The 20,607-nt window shown below is 37.0% G+C and overlaps 1 protein-coding gene across 1 annotated transcript in view; it reads left to right on the forward strand.

Annotated features, from left to right (window-relative positions):
* Window positions 1–740: 740 nt before the first annotated feature.
* The window catches only part of Meox2 (mesenchyme homeobox 2), a 54,288-nt gene continuing 34,421 nt past the window's right edge, over window positions 741–20,607 (forward strand). Inside the window, exon 1 of the mRNA XM_028768895.1 lies at window positions 741–1,539. Coding sequence (XP_028624728.1) covers window positions 1,026–1,539 — 514 coding nt within the window. The 5' untranslated portion in view covers window positions 741–1,025. The remainder of the gene's footprint in view (window positions 1,540–20,607) is intronic.

Genomic DNA, 20,607 nt, shown 5'->3' on the forward strand with positions numbered 1-20,607 from the left:
GGGGTGGGAGGACAAGGACAGTCAGAAAAAGAAGTAAGGGGACAGCACTTGAAGCGACACATGTGTGCCACCAAGGCGCCAGAACCTGCATCCACCTCTGCTTCACTCACATCCCACTGGATACCTCTCCTTTCAGCACTCAGAGTAGATCTGTGCTATCCTTGATGCACAGCCCTACAACCTCCGCCCTAGCGCGGAGTTTTCTAACACTCTATCCTCAGACACTTAAAAGGGAAAAAATGTAATGTGCCCTGGGCTCGGGAACTGCGAGTGGCCTCGGAGTTTGCTTCAGGTCTTTCCCTTCTCTTGAACTCTAGTAAGTTCTCTATGATCTGCAAGGTCAGGGAGTAGGCAGGGAGCGCCTGCAGGTGACCCCAACCCCCACCAAGGCTAAAAATTTAAGTTCCAAGAACAGTGAGGGAGTCAGAGGCACTGGGAGCTGGCTTAGTGAAGCCGAGCGCCTCTGCGTCTGGCCATGGGAACCTATGGGACAGATCGCGGTGGCCCTGAGCGACTGAAGCTCTGGGCTCGCCACTAGCTGTCGTGGAAGCTCCCAGGGCAGAACGGGCGTGGGGCAGCCGCTCCTGTCCTGCCAGCAAACTGGAAATGAGAGAGCACAGTGGCGCTGACTGAGCGGGAGTTTTGGAGGGAGTTTGCATGTGGTCAGCGCTGGGCTCCTAAGCCAGCCCCCAGCTCACATTACACTCTATTTATAACCTCTCGGAGCCATTTCCCCCCCTGAAAGCAGTTCTCTGGGACCACCTTCTTTTGGCTTCCACCTCTCCCACACTTGACATCTGAGCAGCTGCGAGGGAAGCTCCTCCAGGTCCTAGTGTTTATACGTGCAGGAGACTGGCCGCTAAGGCTCAGGACTGGGATTAGCCGGCTCTGCTCAAAGGCGCGCGGCTTTAACCTTAGGAGTGAGCGGGGAAAGTCCTAGGATTTCTAGTGAAAAGTGACAGCGCTTGGTGGACTTTGGGACCGTCGTGAAGTCTTCTGCTTGGAAGCTGAGACACTTGCATGCCATGGAACACCCCCTCTTTGGCTGCCTGCGCAGCCCCCACGCCACAGCGCAAGGCTTGCACCCTTTCTCGCAGTCTTCTCTGGCCCTCCATGGAAGATCTGACCACATGTCCTACCCCGAACTCTCCACATCTTCCTCGTCTTGTATAATCGCGGGATACCCCAACGAGGAGGGCATGTTTGCCAGCCAGCATCACAGGGGGCACCACCACCACCATCACCACCACCATCACCACCACCAGCAGCAGCAGCACCAGGCTCTGCAAAGCAACTGGCACCTCCCGCAGATGTCTTCCCCGCCAAGCGCGGCCCGACACAGCCTGTGCCTGCAGCCTGATTCAGGAGGGCCCTCGGAGCTGGGGAGCAGCCCTCCAGTCCTGTGTTCCAACTCATCTAGCCTGGGCTCCAGCACCCCTACAGGGGCCGCGTGTGCACCAGGGGATTATGGTCGTCAAGCGCTGTCACCCGCAGAAGTGGAGAAGAGAAGTGGCAGCAAAAGGAAAAGCGACAGCTCAGGTGAGTGCCGGTTAAACTGGGGAGAGTGCTCTCTGGGCTAGGAAGATGCAGGAAGATGCGGGATGGTTCTTGTAGAAAGACAAACTAAAAAAACAGCTAGCCTTTCCTGGCTCTGGTGACCGAATTCATTTATGCAGTCAGGGTCGGCCCTGTAATTCAGGAGCACGTGTTTCGCTGAAGTTAATATATCTACATCCAGCCGTTCAAAGCCCTCCAAGATCGCAAATCAGTTTAACAGAAGTGGTGAAGAAAGAGCAAGTGACACTATGTGAAATCAGTTAAGGAATGTGGCGGTCCATCCGTGGTTTGGGAGGGGTGTGCTCCTTGGGATGTTGCATCTGCTGGGCGTGCGTGTGTGCGTGCGTGCATGTGTGCGTGCCTGCGGTTCTCCTTGACTTTTTCCTTCCAATTCCCAACTCTGAACAGCTCGACTTTTCCTATCCTTAACTGGGTTTCCACATGATTGTGCAATATTTTGAACTTTAACTGGATTTGACAAAATACATACAAAAATAAAGAAAGAAAGAAACAAAGAAAGAAAAGGAAAAAGAGAGAAAAAGAAAAGAAACTCAAAACATTTTTGTTACATTTTGCTTTCAGAATTCTTTAAATAGCACCTTACTTAAAATGATATTTAAAAAAAAATTCTATTTATTTGGCGAAAAAGACGTTATCTAGTAATCTAGAAGTGTTTAAGGAATACATCTGAAAATTGTGAATAGATAGATAATGGCTTGAGAAAACAGTATTCTTATAGTAACTACACTCAGATGATGCTAACCTAGGACAGAACAAAACACACAAAAACCCGAAATCAACCACCCAAACAAAACAAAACTTTTGAACTTCAAGAGTGGGAAATAAAAGCCTTCATCAATTGAGTAGTGCTTTGAGCTACAGTGGAGAGAGCTGGTGGACAGCAGCTCTGACGGCGCTGGAAGAAGATGCAGCAGAAGAGGTGTGGGTAACTTGAGCAGCTCAGCAAAAGTGGAGCCTCCCATAAGAATTCAAGGGCCTGAAAGTTCAACAGTCAGTGCATGCTGGCAGCCCAGCAAAACTGAAAATTTCCAGGAATCACAACAAAGCCCTTAACTATATTTCGCATTGTAAATTGCTTTCTTTCTTTCATACATCCTTCTTTCCTTCCTTCTTTCCTTTCTTTCTTTCTTTCTTTCTTTCTTTCTTTCTTTCTTTCTTTCTTTCTTTCTTTCTTTCTTTCTTTCCTTCTTTTATCGAATCCTCTCTGTAGTTACAAGGCAACCTGGATACAGATTTTGGAAGATGTGACTTATTAACTACTTCAATGTTTGCATTATTTAATCTTCTGTGTTAGTGGCTTGAGAGTTAGAACATATAGTTATAGGCATTAGTTTGAAGAATTGAAATAAAATAGCATTTTAAACAATCCAGCCAAGGTGTTCTGCAGTGTAGGGCAGTAAAGGCTGTGTATTTTGTAACATGTTGAAGAAACATGTAACATGTTGATAGAAACTTTTCTTGATCTCTGTGTGGGGTGACTCCTTCCTTCCCAGCCTCATTGTTGAACCTGTAATTTTCTCGGTCTAGGGTGAACATTTAATGCTTCATCATGATTAGTTATGTCTAATAACATGGCCAGCACTGTCATTCTGTTTAGTCATTATAGAGTTGTTGCTAACTCTATGTGAAATCCTAAGACACAGAAAAGGTTCCTAAGAAGGCATTAGAATGTACTTGGTTTCCCCAGATTGGGCATTTATGAGCAGAGACACATGGGTTGCCTCGGTAGGTTGGTAGCTACTCCAGGAAGGACCAGAAGCCCTGATTTCGTGTTTTCTTTCCGCAAGGGGGAAACTGTGCTGCTTCTTAGCTGAACCAATGCCTTAAAGATTATTTGCACACACACACAAATGAATTTTTGTTCAGACACAAGTTATTTTTGGTTGGGGAAATAGGGAGAGTGGGACAAAAATGGTCTTCTTTGATTTATTTTAATAAAAACGGTCTTAGTACTGACCAACAGTGGTTTCCATCACCTTTATCAGGGGCAAATAAGCACACAGCAAAGCTAAGCTTGTTTTTGCGTGCTAAACTCATCTAAACACCAAAACAAGCAACGAGAATAAATATTTGTGTCAACCCCACAGTGTATTAATAATTTAGAAGAGTGGAAAATGCAATCATTAGGAAGGATAATGTCACTGGAGTTGACTTAGAATGACTCTTCCCCTTGATAGACTATCAAAGTCAAGCATCAATTTTCTTGGTACAATACTGAAAATAAATTCAATGTCGTCAGGCTCTGAGTTAATAATGGTTGGATCACAGGTATACTTAACTCCAAGCCATTATGTTTCCTATTTCAACTTATACAGGGAACATTCAATTCAAGGTCAAATCATTTCACAGTAGTATTATGAAAACATTTTGACTTACAAGATAGCAAAGTAAAAGAAAACAGTTATAATCCTGGTCTGTTATCAACACATAAGCCTTACTTGGTGCAGTTTGGCTGTTGTATTTCTTCATAATTAATTACTATTCAATAAATTATATAATTTAAATTATATAATCTGAGATTAAGTACTATATTAGGTGAAAACTAAATCGTGCATGGTAACAACAGTTTATTACTTTAGGCATTTTATAATTACTGTGTATTTATAATTGGCAGTATAGACAGTGCCTCAATCTATGGCAATGTTGGAACCAAGTCTCCATATACCTGATGCTAATATCAGTGTGTTTGTGATAACTGAGTTATTTTCTAATAAGCACCAGGAAATAGTGTTAAACAATTGAATCATGTATAAATTTTACATTTTTCATCCATAGTAGTAATGCAACAATTTCAATATAAAATTCTGTCCAGTATTTCTGCTCTGAACATTCACATGAAAGCAGACTTATACAAATCCAGAAAGCTTACCAGAAGAGAAACAAATGTTTATAGACTTTAGACTTCCATTGTAGTTAATTAACAATTAAAAATAACCAACTTTAAGAGAAAATTATGACGTTTTCATAGTATGTGCTAAACATTTTTATCACCTTAAGCCAGCTACCCTTTCCAGCAATGTTAGTAAAGCCAACATCTGCTACTTCTTCAAAGGGACTCTTAAAGTTACAACTGTGCTTAAAACAATCAGTACGAGCCAGGTGATTCTGAAAAATGTCTATAAATACTGTGAACTTTTTGACTTCAATTACACAAAGCGATATATTAGTGGGTATGGATTGCTTAGTTTTGTTGAAATAGATGTGCTCACTTAATCTAACCAGCTTTTATGTAGTTAATATACACCATTATTGTGTACATATTTTGGACTCAGTTTAGATTAATGAAAATAAGCACACATTTTTATTTTAAGGGATAAATTTATAACTACACTCATTCCAAAAAAATGCAATCAATAATTTGGGGATGTGGATATTTTTGAGATTGAGTCACATTACAGTTTTGTAAAGTTACAAATATTTATAGCTCTTATAGCACAAAATATCTAGTTTCAAATTATGTCAGTCTCTGTGTATGACTGTACTAAATGACAAGTGTTGTATCTGAACTATACTACAAGCTAACCTCAGAATAATGTGAGTTCCCCCTGACTATTAAAATATTCCTAGGTATTCCAGTCACCATGTTATCTGAGGATAAAACAAACACTTTGCAATTCATCTGTGTTACTGGATTATAACTTTTTGTATTTTTTTTTTAAGGATAAAAGGTAATCTTTAGGTTCTCAGTTATCCAGAAGAATTGTGAGCACTTTAAATATCTTCAAACTATAGTATACAAAATGGCACTGTGAAACTTTCTAGGATGTTAGCTTAATTTTTGATGAGACCATTTTCAAATGGTGATCTGACTTTAAAATAACAAATGTAGATATCATTGACCTACAGGAGTGGCCTTAGTTAAAAACGCTCACCATCAAGATCAAGAATTTCTTTTAAATCAAGGGCTTTAAACTTGAAAGTGAGCAAATAGAAATTGCTTGTATTACCCTGCAGATCTTTTTTTGTGGTTACTGTTGTACACTTTAAAGTAAAGAACAGTCAAAGAGAGAAATGGTGGCAGATTCAGCTATACTGAGCCCCAACATTACATATGTAAGCATTCATATTTCATAGTAATTATTAGTGAAAACCATTATGTGTATATTCTGTAAGTAAACTCCAAAACAGAAAATGAAAAAAAGAATGCCATTATTTTTATTTTCCTTCTGTGTTTGGAAAAACAGCCCCTTTGTCCTAGTGCTAGAGTGTGTAATATATATTCATGATAAAGCTTAATCATTGCAACAAAAATAAATTTCAAATGAAAATTACATATGAGGGGGCCATCTTCTTCTGTCATATTTTTTCATCGGAAAGATGTCAGTCTATGAGTGAATAACTGAATAGGTGTACTTTTAGACTTTTTCAGATAAAAAATGATATTACATATAAAATTACATATAAAAGTAACTATAATCTAAATCTAATTATAATTAGATTTAGATGACATTCTTTTGCTAAATTTAAATATGAAACTTTAGAATTTATAATCTGAGCACTGTTATAAAAGTTTTACATATCTATGATTGATTAAAGAAGGGGTGCAATATTGATATATTAAAAATAAATTATGCATAAGAATGTCTTTAACAATTTCTGGTCAAATATTTGTAATTTATGTCTTTCTCAAATTGTTTATAGTTCAAAATTTCGATATCCTCCCCATTTTCTAATTTTTCACAACAGTCTTTATAATAATAAACATTTTTGAAGAAAATTATCCTGAGAGATGAGAATATTAGCAGTAACCTCAATCCCCGATGATCATAATCATAATGCCAAAAGGATCAATTCTTAGTTGGCCAGCTAAATTGCATTTCCATGGGCACATGGCATTATGGACTGATTCCAATCATTTGAACTTCTTTAAGAAAAAAAGAAAAAGAAAGATCGAAAGAAAGAAAGAGAGAGAGAGAGAGAGAGAGAGAGAGAGAGAAAGAGAGGGAGAGAGAGAGAGAGAGAGAAAGACACAGACCACAATGTATGTCGTCATGTTTGAAAATAAAATAAGTAACTTATTTCTTATTGAAGCTGTTTGTGTTCTGTCACATTTTTTAGTATATTTCTGACATTGACGTAGTTTTGTGGTTAGCACTGATCATGCTTAAAGGACCTTAAAGGAGTAGAGCACTGAGGTTTACCCTGCGTTGTCATGCTGTTTTTAAGGATGCTGCTTTGAGTAACTACGTTGAACTGGAGCTCTCAAGTAAGGCTGTCACAGCACATAGTCCTCAGCAAAGCGTGCCATTGCTAAGTCACAGTCATCAGTGAGGCTCAGAGGCCGTAATTTTAGAATATTTTACTCTAGGCGGCAGAATGGTCCCCAGTGTTCCTGGCTTTAGTGTGTGCCCTGGGGATTACCTGTTTGAAGACACCGTAACTCTAAGTCTGGTGTCTTCTTGAAAAGTTCTGCCTGTTTTACTGTTATTCTTAAAGCATAAGGCGTTTGTTTGCCCTTTAAGAAATCATCCTGCCTAGTCTGTAAGTCTTTAAAACCATTTCCTGCTTCACTATTACTGTAGCTGTATGTCACATTATGTGTAGAGGGAACCCAGGGGTCACAATGAGGGAATCAGAGAATAACTTTGTTAAGTCTGTTCTCTCCTTCTTGCCTTCATGTGAGATTAAGCTCTGGTCACAGGCTCACATGACAAGCAAGCATCTTTATTCACTGAACCATCTCCGTGGCTAAAATCCGTAAGTCTTATAAAACCAATCCCTAACGGATCTATTCATCCACGTATTCAAAACGCAGGAATTATTTTTATACTTGAGATTATTTTAATGTAAATCCCTTCGACAAATGTATAATTAAATTAAGAAATTATGTGGTGAGCATATACACTTACATTTTAATAATATGGATTAATTTTCTTCTACATTAGAAAATTTAAATTTATAATAAGAGTCTTCTATTATTTATGAATTTCCATGCATTATATACCTATATTTTCCATTTAAATGCATTTTTAAATTTGTACATTACTGCCTATAAATTGTGTGCTCTACATTGGCATTTTTTGCAGGAGTTCTAAAAATATGTTACAGATGTAAGATTTTCTTGTGCCTGTATGTGAGCAAAAATGACCAGGCAAAATTCATATTGTTATTATACATTTTGACAAAGGATTTGTGAACTATCTCTAAAAAATAATTGCTTTGCTTGCTCTATTTTATACACAGTATGTGATTAACCAATCATTTTTAACATGTATAATATTACTTGGTCACTAAAAATTTAGCATTTGTTTAAGTTTTTAATTATTCTAAGATAGTTGTAAGTGATGATGACAATATTTAAATCTTTGCAGTCTTTACTTTAGATGAGAAATACAGCACATTTACAAGATTCATAGTTCTAAAGATCTATTCATTGGTTAATGCTTTAAATTTAAAAGTTGCTTTTATGTTTTTCATGAAATCAGTTTGTTTTAAATATCTTTGAAAGTCATAACATTTGTTTTTATAGCTATAATGCTAAAAATTTGCTAATTAAAATTCACGTAGGCTGCACTGATTATGAGTATGAGAAGTTTAGTTTTTGTGTGGTATTGGGATTGGTAGTGTGTACTTTTCATAGATTTTTAATTTGGTTGCATTTTTGTAGAGAGCTCAATTGTTAAAGAAAATGAGGGGAGGTTCTTTAATGAGGTAAAATGAAGTAGCCCCATTTAAAGCAAACATTAAATAAAGTAATACATTTGTACTGTAGATACATATTAATATCAAGACAAAATTCAAAATGAAGTTTTGTGAGACTACTAAATCTGAATTAGAGTTTCTGCATTAAAGGCTGTAGTATCTTAAATGTTCCTACTATAAAATAAAACATCAAGCTTGCTGATCGCCCAGCTGTTTGGAGACTCCCACAGGCTGGATCTGGTAATCAATGATATTCACAAAAGTCAGAACTGCAAGTCCCCCGCTGTGTTTGTCATCTTTTGTTTCTCTGTTTCTCCAGATCATTATTCTCTATAGACTTCAAAAAACTTCCATCATACTCCAAGGAGGAAAGAAATCAGAGCAATCTTACATGACCAAGGGCTAGAAAATAGTTCAGATGAATCACCTCACTGGTTTGTAGGAGAGAGACAAACAGAACTGCCCAACTTAAGTTGGCAGGTGTCAGTTGAGTTTTGCAAGCCTAGATTCTATCCTTTGAAAACACAACCTTAATGCTCTGCCAGAAATGATACCCAAGGTACACTTACTACTACACTATTGTAGTCACACTCAAATGTAGAGATAAAATGTATGCAGTGTCTGTAGACTGGCTTCTTGGGAATTCAGAACCACACAAGAACATGATGGTGTGATAATTCTTAGCTACCTGTAAACTACCAGCAAGCTAAACAGGTGTATTCATAATAAATTTAAGGGAGCCAATGGGTGGGCTCCCTTATCAAATGAATGCGAAGAATATTCCACAAAACATTGATTTTTACAAGGTAAGAAATAATCCTCAGGAAAATTTGATTTGTTCCATCCAGTACTCTAGGCACTAAATGAATAAACTTTGCTGTGATTTTGGTAAAACATCAGTAAGTTGGCAAGTGAGCCTCAGATTGTAAGAACTCTTGGAAACGACTTTCTGACAAAGTGTATTGAAATCAAGCGGTATCTCTCCCTATTTAATATTTCTCAAAAGTAAAACAAGCTCTCAGTATGTTTACTGCCTTCAACAATTAAAATCTCCCCAACCATAAGCTGTGTTTACATGAGAGGGTTTTTTTTCTCATTGAAAATATAAACGAGTCTGGATGTATTAAATGCGACAGAATTTAGATGTAAACTTTTGAGACAGAATGAAATGCCAGGAAAGCCAGAGTTCAGGCATCCACGTCTGGAGCCTGCTGCTGCCCACATTTCCAGAATTACCACTTTGTGAACGTCTACATCCAAAGTTTAGTGTATATATATACTTTTTCTTCTAGGACAGTTTGGTTTTAGGAAATTAAACTTTATCAAAATTATTCTTGAAAACATACATGTTGGGCAAAATATGAAGAAGTGATAACACCATTTACTGTGTTTGTAGACTTAGCCAGCAGTTAATAAATCATAAGGGGCTTGTCTTAGTCCTTACTCAGCATATTAGTCGAGGAAAAAGATGGCACACCCCAGTGGTAACTAAGAATGAATATGTTGATAATTTGGTGACAAGTGGTATGTGGTAGGGAAAGTAGGGAAGCAACAGGAAAAGAAGAATCACCAAGGTCTGTCCATAATCAGGTGACAAACCGCAGGTGACAAGTCTTGGGAGCCTTCATTGCAGGCCCAGCACAGGCTCAGTACAGAATCCTTCTCTAAAGGCTGGGATTTCAATAGATCAGGTAACAGCACATCGCCAATCTTCACATCCTCTGATCTCTTAGTTTTGCTGCCCATCGGCTTGAAGCAATGACGTGTTCAAGCATGCAGAACTTGTGGATGAAAAGCCTCAAATCTGACCTAAAGGAATTTAGGCTATGAGATAGAATATGGAGAGAAGGATCAAGGAACACACAAAGCAAAAGTCCCGTGCTGCCTTACTAGGTGTTCCTGTGGGCTTCAAGTGTAACTCCACAATATCTCATTTCCCTGGAAACTCCCAGCCAAATGAACATGCACAAGGCACCAATGTCTAGCTCTGTAAATATTACTTATTACTTTATCATACATGAAAAGGACAGTTACCTTGTTGGTATACATCCTGTGAAAAACAGTCTGTTTTATGGCATCTATTTTTCTTTATTATTGATATTAGGATGAGAAGAGTTGCTGGCCTAACTGAATGCTACAGACGGAAAGCAGTCTGCACTCTCTCTAGAATAATTTCAATGGCATCTTTCAGAAATACAAGACAGACTCAGTCAGGTTATATAAGACATTCTCAACCTCCAGTCTCTACTCCTTGGGGATCTCCTTACTTCCAGTCTTGAGTATCTTCTGTTTTTAATAACATTATATAAAGGACCAAAAAAAAAGAATAAAGTTCCGCATAAAAAGACACAAACACATACTGGGACAATGGACGCACACATTCACACACACACACACATACGTGAGTTCACCTTGGACTATTCTTCTGTCAAGAGCTAGGGCTTCAATGAACGAGATTCAAACATGGAAGGAAACCTCCACTTTCAGTTAACTGGGTGGGGGGACGTTTTCATGCTATCTTGTATGGTTTATTTCAGGGCTATAGCTCTTTGTAATTTTAGCTACTCCAGTTAAGTGCTAACCAATGAGTAACCAAAAAAAAAAAAAAAGCATTCAGAAAGTATACTTCACATAGAATTCCTGTGAGTTTGGTTTGGTGGTAGTTTCTTTGTATAAAGAAGATAACACATTTGTCTCTTTGCCTATAGTTACATTCCTCCTGAGTTATACTGCTCAGGTGAAGGCAATACAGGATAGCAAAACTCCCTGGAGTTTTAAGCTTGAACATGAGCTATATTCATGGTATTTAGTTTATTTTTATGCATTGAATCCACCTTTCAATGTGGAAAATTCAGAAATCCTCTAAAAACATTCTATATTTACATAGAATGATGGTCTTCAGCATTCGGTTTTGAATAATTAACAGCATTCAATCTGCATATCTTAAAATACATTATTAAAACTCTCAATGAAGACAAGTTCTTTCAAAGTTGTTGAATTCACAACAGCACAGTCCCTGTCAAGTGATGTTCTCAACTAATTGATTGATCCTTGGCTTACCAGAGAACATGTAAAGAGAAAGAAAAATTGTTACATGCTCAGTGACTGATGACTTAGCAATAACGAGATAGAACTAATTGCACTGTACACTTCATTAACTCCGATTCCAAGGTGGATTGATTTCTCAGCTTACTTGGTGAATTACAGACTCTAATTGTTCAATAGATCACCAGACTCTGAACTGATACTCAGAGGGAGTTAAGTCATTACTCAGCTTTGCAAGGGCTTGTCTTCGCTTATGGGAGGTGCCCACTGAAGTTAAGTAGGATTTATCTTTTCAGCCTAGTGATGGATAGCTGACTTCCAGAGTCCTGTTTCAGAGTCAAGTTCTTACAAGGAAAATCTCAAACTGTAGTTTCAAACCTTAAGGTCTTAGTCCTCTAGCAAAAATACTTATGATTATCAGTTAACAAAATGTAATTGGCAAACTATTTTACTTAGGTGTAAATAGATTTTTCTCTGAATTTTATGATTGTCTTATCTACCTTTCATTCATGTTTTATGAGTGTGGACACTAGTAAACTGCCTTAGCTTGATTTTATAGTTATGTTTCTCCTCACAGTTAGGATAGAATTGCAAGGGATTTTGACACATCACACAATATACCTGAGCAACCTATAGTTTATATCCTGTCGTGTACAGATGGGCCATGGTAAATAATAGATATTTGCACAAACAAAATCACAACAATGTGATCCCTGTACATATATTTTTGGAATCATTTGGGATTTGAAAAATTATTTCCTGTTTGGAAATTTTAATTTTTAAATGTTGTAAATTGTGTTTTCCTATACTGCAAATGATTTTTTTTGTACTCTCTGAAGTCTTTTGCTTGCTTTCTCTCTTCTCTCTGCCTCATCCTCTGCCCTGTCTCTCTCTCTTTCTCTCCCTTTCTCCTTGCTAATTTTATTGACTTTGAAAATTGATCACACTCGCTAAAATCAGTACAAACTATCCATTGTATTTATTCTAACCAGAAACGCTTTCATTGATCCCCTCCTGTCTTGTTCACACCCATCTCCCAGACAATCTGTAAACACTAGAGTCATCCTTTCTTCTGAATACAGTTAACCTCATAACCTCCTTAGTGCATCGTCGCTGACCTCTGGTGTATTTTAGTCTATAATTCTAACCATTCTCATAAAACATAGATGTATTATGAAAATAAGGGTAGTTTTCTTGTGGATTTCAATTTCTTGTTTAAATACAGCTTGATTTCAAAAAACAGGAAAAAAACCCAGAAAATGTCTGTTTCTATTTGTATACACACATATGTGTGCCTCTCTCTCTCTCTCTCTCTCTCTCTCTCTCTCTCTCTCTCTCTCTGTGTGTGTGTGTGTGTGTGTGTGTGTATGTGTGTGTTTTTAGGAATCAAAAGCAAGCCTCTCACATGAAATCAAGTTCTCTACAATCTAGATACAACTCCAAGTAATTAAGCCTAATTTGTAATTTAAAAGTGACTTCAGAGTAATGATCTTAGCCTATGCTCTTGTCTTTCCCATCAGCTCTGGGCTTAGTATGCTGTCAGTATTTTAAAACAAGTAGATGTTTCAAATGTACCCTCAGTGTTTATATCTGTTCCCTCCTACTTTTATTACTTCTGGGATCAACTTAGTTATTTCCTGGAGATTTCCTGGAGTAAATGTCCAGTGAGCATCAATTCAACATCTGTAGCATACAGGCATATTTTAACTCTATTGTTCTTCTGCTTGATATTCTGTATTAATTTGAAATTATTCTGCACTTACAGAATAGACATTTAATTATAAGCATTTACACTTAGATTTGGTAATGTCTTTCAAAGATATATTGCAAAGCTTTGTATGCATTAAATCTTGTTTGTATGGAATTGAATTTTATTTAAAATCTGATGTATTCATTTATTCTGGAGAGGATTTTTGCATGAAAATATTTTACATAAAATATATTTGTAGTATTTGGAACATAATTCTAAATAGCAGTATTTATATTAGTGGCTGCATTTACAACATGTAATAATAATAGTTAAAGAAGAAGAGGCATGTGATATCCATGTATGTTATTCCCAGAGATCAGAAAATAACCTGCAGGATTCACTTTTACTTTCCACCATGTGTATCTCAGTGATCAATCTCAGGATGCCATGCTAGGCAGTAAGTGACTTTGCTCTCTGAGCTCTCTTTCTCTGGTCCTATAACATTACTTTATTTAAACCAATAGTTATCAATACTGGTGTTACAGTGGAATTACGAGACTTCATGAAAATGTTGACTTCCCACTTACCATGATCAAGATAAAGTAGAGGTGGCATTTGTTGCATTGATTATTGGAATTCACAGCTGTAAAAGTGCAGAGAGAATAAAATAATGAACTTTCTCTATCCTTATTTTCAATATTTATCAGCACGTGGCTTATGGAATCCCATTTTTGTCATCTTTTTCCTCATCACATTTTATTAAATGTTTTCAGATAAATCTCAGCTTATTCTTTTATCTGGACATTAGTATTTTTTAGCTGGCCTTTAGGGCTGCTCAATAGATAGGAATTCATCTTTTGTATTGTAAACTCAGACAACACACCATAGCTGCTGAGGCCACGGAACTTACAAGAGAACTCACTACTGCCCCTTTCCTAAACCAATATAATCTCTAACTTCACTCTCAATATTAAACTTATACCAATGGTTAAGTACAGCCCACCCCTTCCCTCATCAAAGAAGCTTCTGTTTTAAACAGACTGAGATCAGTACACAAAGACATACAGACTCTAAATGCAAAGGATAACTCACTGTGGGATTTCACTCTCTGAGTAATATATTTACAACACACTCTTAAACCGAAGGCACAGAGAACATCAATGAAAGAGGGAACAGAACTATATTAAAAGCAACACTATCAGGCCATCTGTTGCATGACAGTCTTTTCTAAAAAAGGGAGAGACACAAATTGGAGATGATTAGGAGGAGACATTGGGTCAGGGAGATCTTGGAGGTAGGGGTGAGTGTAAATATGATCAAAATACATTGTATGAAAACTATAACAGAAATAAGAATATATTTTATTATTTTTATTATCTTTAATCTATTTTTAAAGGCCAGTTGTTATCCATCTCCCTGTCTGCTGTCTGACAGTTCCTCATCCCATTCCTCCTCCTCCCTCTCCAAGAGGATGTCCCCATCCCCCACACCCCAACCCTCTTCACCCTGCCAGTCCTCCCCACTCTTGTGGTCTCAAGTCTCTCTAGGGTTAGGTGCATATTCTCTCACTGAAGCCAGACAGACGGTCTTCTTCTGTATATGTGTTGGGGGCCTCATATCAGTTGGTATATGGTGCCTGGGCAGTGACTCAGTGTCTGAGAGATCTTGGGGGTTCAGGTTAATTGAGTCTGCTAGTCTTCCTATGGAGTTGCCCTCCTCCACAACTTCCTCTAGCTTTTCCCTAATTCAACCACAGGGGTTCTTGACTTCAGTCCATTGGTTCGGTGTAAGTATCTGCATCTGATTCTGCTGGTCAGCTGCTTGTAAAAAAAAGTAAAAGTTCCTAGGTGGCTCTCATGTTTGGTTAGTGCAGAGAACTACCTTCGCAGATAGTCGTGTGTCTTGAATGAAATATTATCATCCTTTCAGCACATGGAAGGCAATGGTGGATATGGTTTTCAGTATAACATAACAGACTATCAAAAAGTAATTGTATATCTGCAATTATCACCAACAATATGCTCTGTGGTAGAATAGCTACTGGATATCTGTTGCCATTTAAATAAAAATTTTTTAAAAATAATTGAATTGATAGATAAGAATTCACTTGTTCAGTTGACACCTGTGGCTGCTTACTAATGAACTGAGTAATGCAGGTACAGAATGTTTCCATCACCTAGAAACACAAAAGTCTTACTTAACATTGAGCTAGTGAACAGGCACTAAGGATGTGAATCTTGAAACAATGAAAGAAATTAGGAAAACTCAAATACAACAAGAAGACAAAACACATCTGAAAATAAGATAAAAAAACCACTACTTTCCTAAAAGGCTTTTTATAGAAATGCTTATATTTGTGCCATTTTAAAACTGTTATTAGTTGAATACACTTACACACACACACACACACACACACACACATATATATGAATGAAAAAAGAATATATATATACATATGTATATATATATATATGAATGAAAAAAAGACATGGGCAGTAATCAGAATAAATATATAATATAGTTGGAGATATTAAAACTTTCAATTATAAATATACAATGAAAATTAAATAAAACATGTAACAGTAGATATAACTTTAAAAATCAGAATTTTGTATGTAGAGAAGCAAACAATAAAGCATATTAAAAAATGTAAGGTCAACTAGGGAGATTCTTTTAGGCCTCTAGAGGGATGGGGAGGAGAACATTTTTCTGGGAAAGGGTGGGGAGCATGCCAGGAACTAAGCTAGATTTTTCCAGGGAGAAAGTATGAAAAGTTAATAAAATCAGACAGTGGCAATTAATGACATAGCATTATTAACCTACAAAGTCTCTCAAAAGATCCTATCTTCTGTAATCTTTGGTCTGAATTCCAATATTGTAAGTCAGGTAGCTAAAGGAAAGCAGACGTAATGAAAGGAGAACTTTCTGTCTTTAGCACAGAAAGTAAGAATAGCTTGTTCATCTTGGCATACGGGAGCAGCAAATGCAGGGAAGGGTGAAATATGGGAGTTTCACATCTATAGTGTGAGGCAGCTGGGCTGCTGGGTTGTGGCCACACATTACTCAACAAACCGCCACAACCGCAGAACTCTGTTCCTGTGGGTAGCAGGCTGTTCATCAGTGAATGAACTTATTAATAGAGAATAATTGAGGATCAATATTTGCAACATGTATGACTTAAAAGATTTTATCCAAGTAAAATATGTAGAAAAAGTTAATGACTACAATTAGCTAGGATACACGTGTGAATATACATACACATACACACAGACATAGAAAAAGAAGGGGGGGCGCTTCAAATACAAATAACTATCAAGGCAGACATCATTTTTATAAAGGTTCTTTTGGAAGAGAGTGATTCCAGACCAAAAATAATTTGTAATAAAGTTTTATTGGCAGGGTAGAGGACAGGGGAAACATTTTACTGGTTTACAGTGATTAAAATTTACGAGTTCATTTTTTCGCTGAGACTTTACTCATGTTATTGGTAGATCTCAGCAAGTATTTGTGTAGATGTGATAATCTACTTTGGATTAAGACATTGATATTATTTCCAATTTTATTGCTTTCTCCATAGACAATTAAGTAAAGGTAAAATACTATAACTAAAAAAAAAAAAAAAAATGCCGCCGGGCCGTTGTGGCGCACGCCTTTAATCCCAGCACTTGGGAGGCAGAGGCAGGCGGATTTCTGAGTTTGAGGCCAGCCTGGTCTACAGAGTGAGTTCCAGGACAGCCAGGGCTACACAGAGAAACCCTGTCTCAAAAAACAAAACAAAAAAAAAAGCCTTAGAATCATAGCAATGAAATAACATAATCAATGACACTACAGTGCATTGTTGAGTGAATAACCTAATAGCTGCCCTGACAGAAAAGAAATAAGTAATTTCTTTGCTTTGAAAATTCCAGATGAGAAAGTCAAAACTGACCAATAGGAAATTTAAATATGTTATTCAAAGAGAACAGGATGAAATGAATTCATAATTTGATGGTATCCAGGAGAAATGCTGAGCTAGAGATGATCCACTCAACATAACAGCCAACATGTAGGATGTAACTGAGGAGTTTCCTCATAAAATAACTGCTATTTTCTGGACACACATAAGTACCTCCTCACATTTTAGCTCTATTTCTTCAGACATTTTGAAATGTCTTCTTTTATATTTTATAATAGAAACACCTGTTTTTGGATCACATTTTAAACTTAGGAAGAGGCACTAGTAGTTGATCAAAGCTGGATTATATTTCAGTTCAGTTAAGGTAAGGTTACTTTGAGGAATGGTAATTAAGATGATATCATCATATCTTGTCTTGGTCCAGCCACCCCAGCACTCACCTATGCAATAGCTATTTTCATAGGTTTGGGATTCTCTAAAGGCACAAAGTACAGTGTGTGTGTGTGTGTGTGTGTGTGTGTGTGTGTGTACATATATATACATACACACACACACACATATATCCGTGAGTGTGTGCTTGCGTGTGTGTGTGTGTGTGTATGTGTGTGTATCTGCTGAGGCTCAGTGCTAAGGGTACATCAAGATGAGTAAACACCTTTATCCCCTTGAAGTGGACTAGGACGGAAACAAAGGACTGAGCTGATGTGAGAAACAATCCACCAAAGGCCTTAAAATCTTCAGACAATGTGAAGAGGCTTCAGGAAAAGGATGACTGATAACTGTGTCAACTGATCTAATCCTGTCTTTGTCTAGTCCTGTATTTTAGTAATATACGTGTGAAAATTCACAGGGCTTGGCCTATGGAGGAACAAATAAGAGGCCTTGTTAAATAATATCAGATGTAGGATATGATTTAGGATCGTATACTGATGCTCAGAATCTGTTTTCAGGATATTTTTATTAATGTTTTTAATTCTTTCCACTTAGGCGTTGCTTTTGTTATGCACCAAGGTTTTCACGGAAGTCATTATGAAAACACAAATACTCTTTAATTCAAAATATTATTCTAAAACCGGGATGGGGGTCAGTTGTAGAAAACTTGCTTTCTATGTACAAGGCGGGTGCTTTGATCTTTAGCACCTTAAATTAAGAGAATTGGAAGGGATTTTGAAACCCAGCAAAGTCATCCGCATTGTCATAAGGATGAGACAATTGGGGATCAGAGAGCCAACTTTAAGATCAGCATATAAAGGTGCTTTTGATTAGGGTCCTTCCTATTCTTTCCTCTTGTATAATTCATTCTGAAGTTACCTCCTGGTATTTCTGAAGATACTATATAGCTAAACCTCTATTTTAGAGATGATTAACCTGGATTCTTTCAGATGTAAGGCTTGTGCTAGTGTGTAGGCATATTATCCTAGTCCCTCCTTACTATTCAATTGCTAGTCTACTGATGTGAAAACATGGTAAACAATTTCTTTTACTTTAATCCTGGAAGGAAAGTATTTTCATGGATGAGAGCTTGATGTCCTTTCTGTATGGAATTGTTCTTTTTAGTAAGAAGTGATCAGATATTCAGGAACAGTAATTCAGACCTTTCTGCAATTCAAACCTAGTATTTAAAGTGTTATGAACATGCCATTGATATATGAAATACATATATATATATATATATATATTACTGATATTTATGAAGATATTTCATGAGCTGGAATATGGGAAGGTTATTTCCAGTGGGCTTTTTAAATTATCAGATATCATATTTAATTCCTTATGATTCATCTTGGTTTGTTCCTATTATCTTTATATTATTTCCAAAGTATATTTCAAAATGTGTTTGTTATCAGCTTTTTATGTCCTAATTTAGGATAACCACTTTCTTTTCTCCAGGTATATGAAAAAATCATGCACATTCAGAAATGTGACTATATTGAATTGCAGGGGTTTGATTTGCCAATGCACACATTATCTTGAACATTCAGAGTGCAGTTAGGAGGAAGTTTGAGCTGTAAGGAAAGTGCTTTTGTGTGATGTCCACTTAACCAATAAATCTGTCATCACCAAATGGTCTCCGTTTCCTCTGAAATAAACAAATCACTTTTGAGTCCTTTGAAACAGGAGACTTCCAGGAAAACAAAAGTCACTTTTGCTTCATCCTTCAAAATAACATTTTCATAAGTGGATATGAGATTCAAGAGGACCAGGAATAGTGGGGTCTCCACATCTAATATAAAGTCAGGCAGACTGCTAAGGGCAGTGATTCAGAAAACCCACAAACCTTGACTCGCCAGAAGTGTGTGCACTAGCCAAGCAGGAAACACTTAGGAAAAAGCTCTAAGAAGAAAGTTTGACGTTTGGGAAACGGGGACTCAGAGTGGGACAGGATGGTGTTTGCACGCTCTAGCTGAATTATCCGTGGGATAATTTTTCCTGTATATTACTCCATATCATAGTTTTGTTATATTAGGAGGTGGGGTTTATAACTCTCTCAGGCTTGCTTGGCCTCAACCCTCACAGTCTTCTTTGATCCAGATGATCTTCATATGAGAACTTTTATAATAAAACAAGTCATTACTGAACTGTCAGCAGCAAGTACCAATTCCTCTTATTTGCTTGCATATATGTTTTCAGAAAATCCCAGATACATATAATTTTATTATTATTTATCTTAATCGAAAGAAAAGGATGTCTTTAAAGTAAACCCGTGTGGATTCTATTTAGCAGTTTACAAGGCTAGATTTACACAAAGACAAAATAAACAAATGTCTTCTGAGCAAGGAAGATTGGAAAAGTGAGTAAGATACAAAGGAAATGCACATTAAGAGGAAAATGGGAAGTTTATTTCCATGTTGTGTTTAAGTTTTTACTGCTTATCATTGTTGCTGTCTGCTGGTATCTTTGTGTGAGTGCACACATACCACAGCATATATGTGGAAGGCAGAAGATAACCTGAAGAAATCAATTCTTCTCTTTGTGGGTTCAAAGATTGAATTCTGGTCTTTAGACTTTTTAATGCCAAGTGTTTCTGTCCAATGATCTTTCTTACTAGCTGTTCCAGTTAATTTTCAAAGGATTACTTTCAAGGATGTGGCCTTGAGAAGCAACCTGTGATCTAATAGATGAATCTCCATTCATGTGCATACTAAGTGGACTCATTGTGTGTTTTTTTTTTTTAAAAAAAAAAAACCAAGTCCTGAAACAGGCGACATTAGGAAAACAGGCAGGGGAGAGGAGAAGCTGGAGGGAGGAACTGGCATATACATATACACACTTTATATGTATGTGTGAAACTCTCAAAGAATCATACACTTTTGAATAACAGAGAAAATATTTTTAATTTGTCTTTCAGTTTTATTAACATAATTATTAACAAGATTATTAATTATTAGTTGATTAACACAATCAACTGTGGATTCTATTTGTTCTATCGTAACAGCAAAAAAGAACACAAATAAAACTACTTGATAAATAGAAGTTTCATTTGAACTAAAATGTTTTCCATCTTCATCTTTCATAAACTTATTCAAAGTGGATATATTGAAAGAAGCAAGGACTTATCCGGATAGTTAGTTGGTTAGTTCAGGTCAGTGGGAAATCCTGTCATAAATCAACAACAAACAAACATAGAAAAGTGAATAGTGAATAATGCTTGGGAAATAATACCTCAGACACCTGAGATTCTTTGCTTTAGATGCACACAAAAACATGTGCACATTCATGCACATACAAACACACACACAAACACATTCATGCACAT

This window comes from Grammomys surdaster, unplaced genomic scaffold (genome assembly GCF_004785775.1).
Source record: "Grammomys surdaster isolate TR1022 unplaced genomic scaffold, NIH_TR_1.0 188, whole genome shotgun sequence".
Taxonomy (NCBI): domain Eukaryota; kingdom Metazoa; phylum Chordata; class Mammalia; order Rodentia; family Muridae; genus Grammomys; species Grammomys surdaster.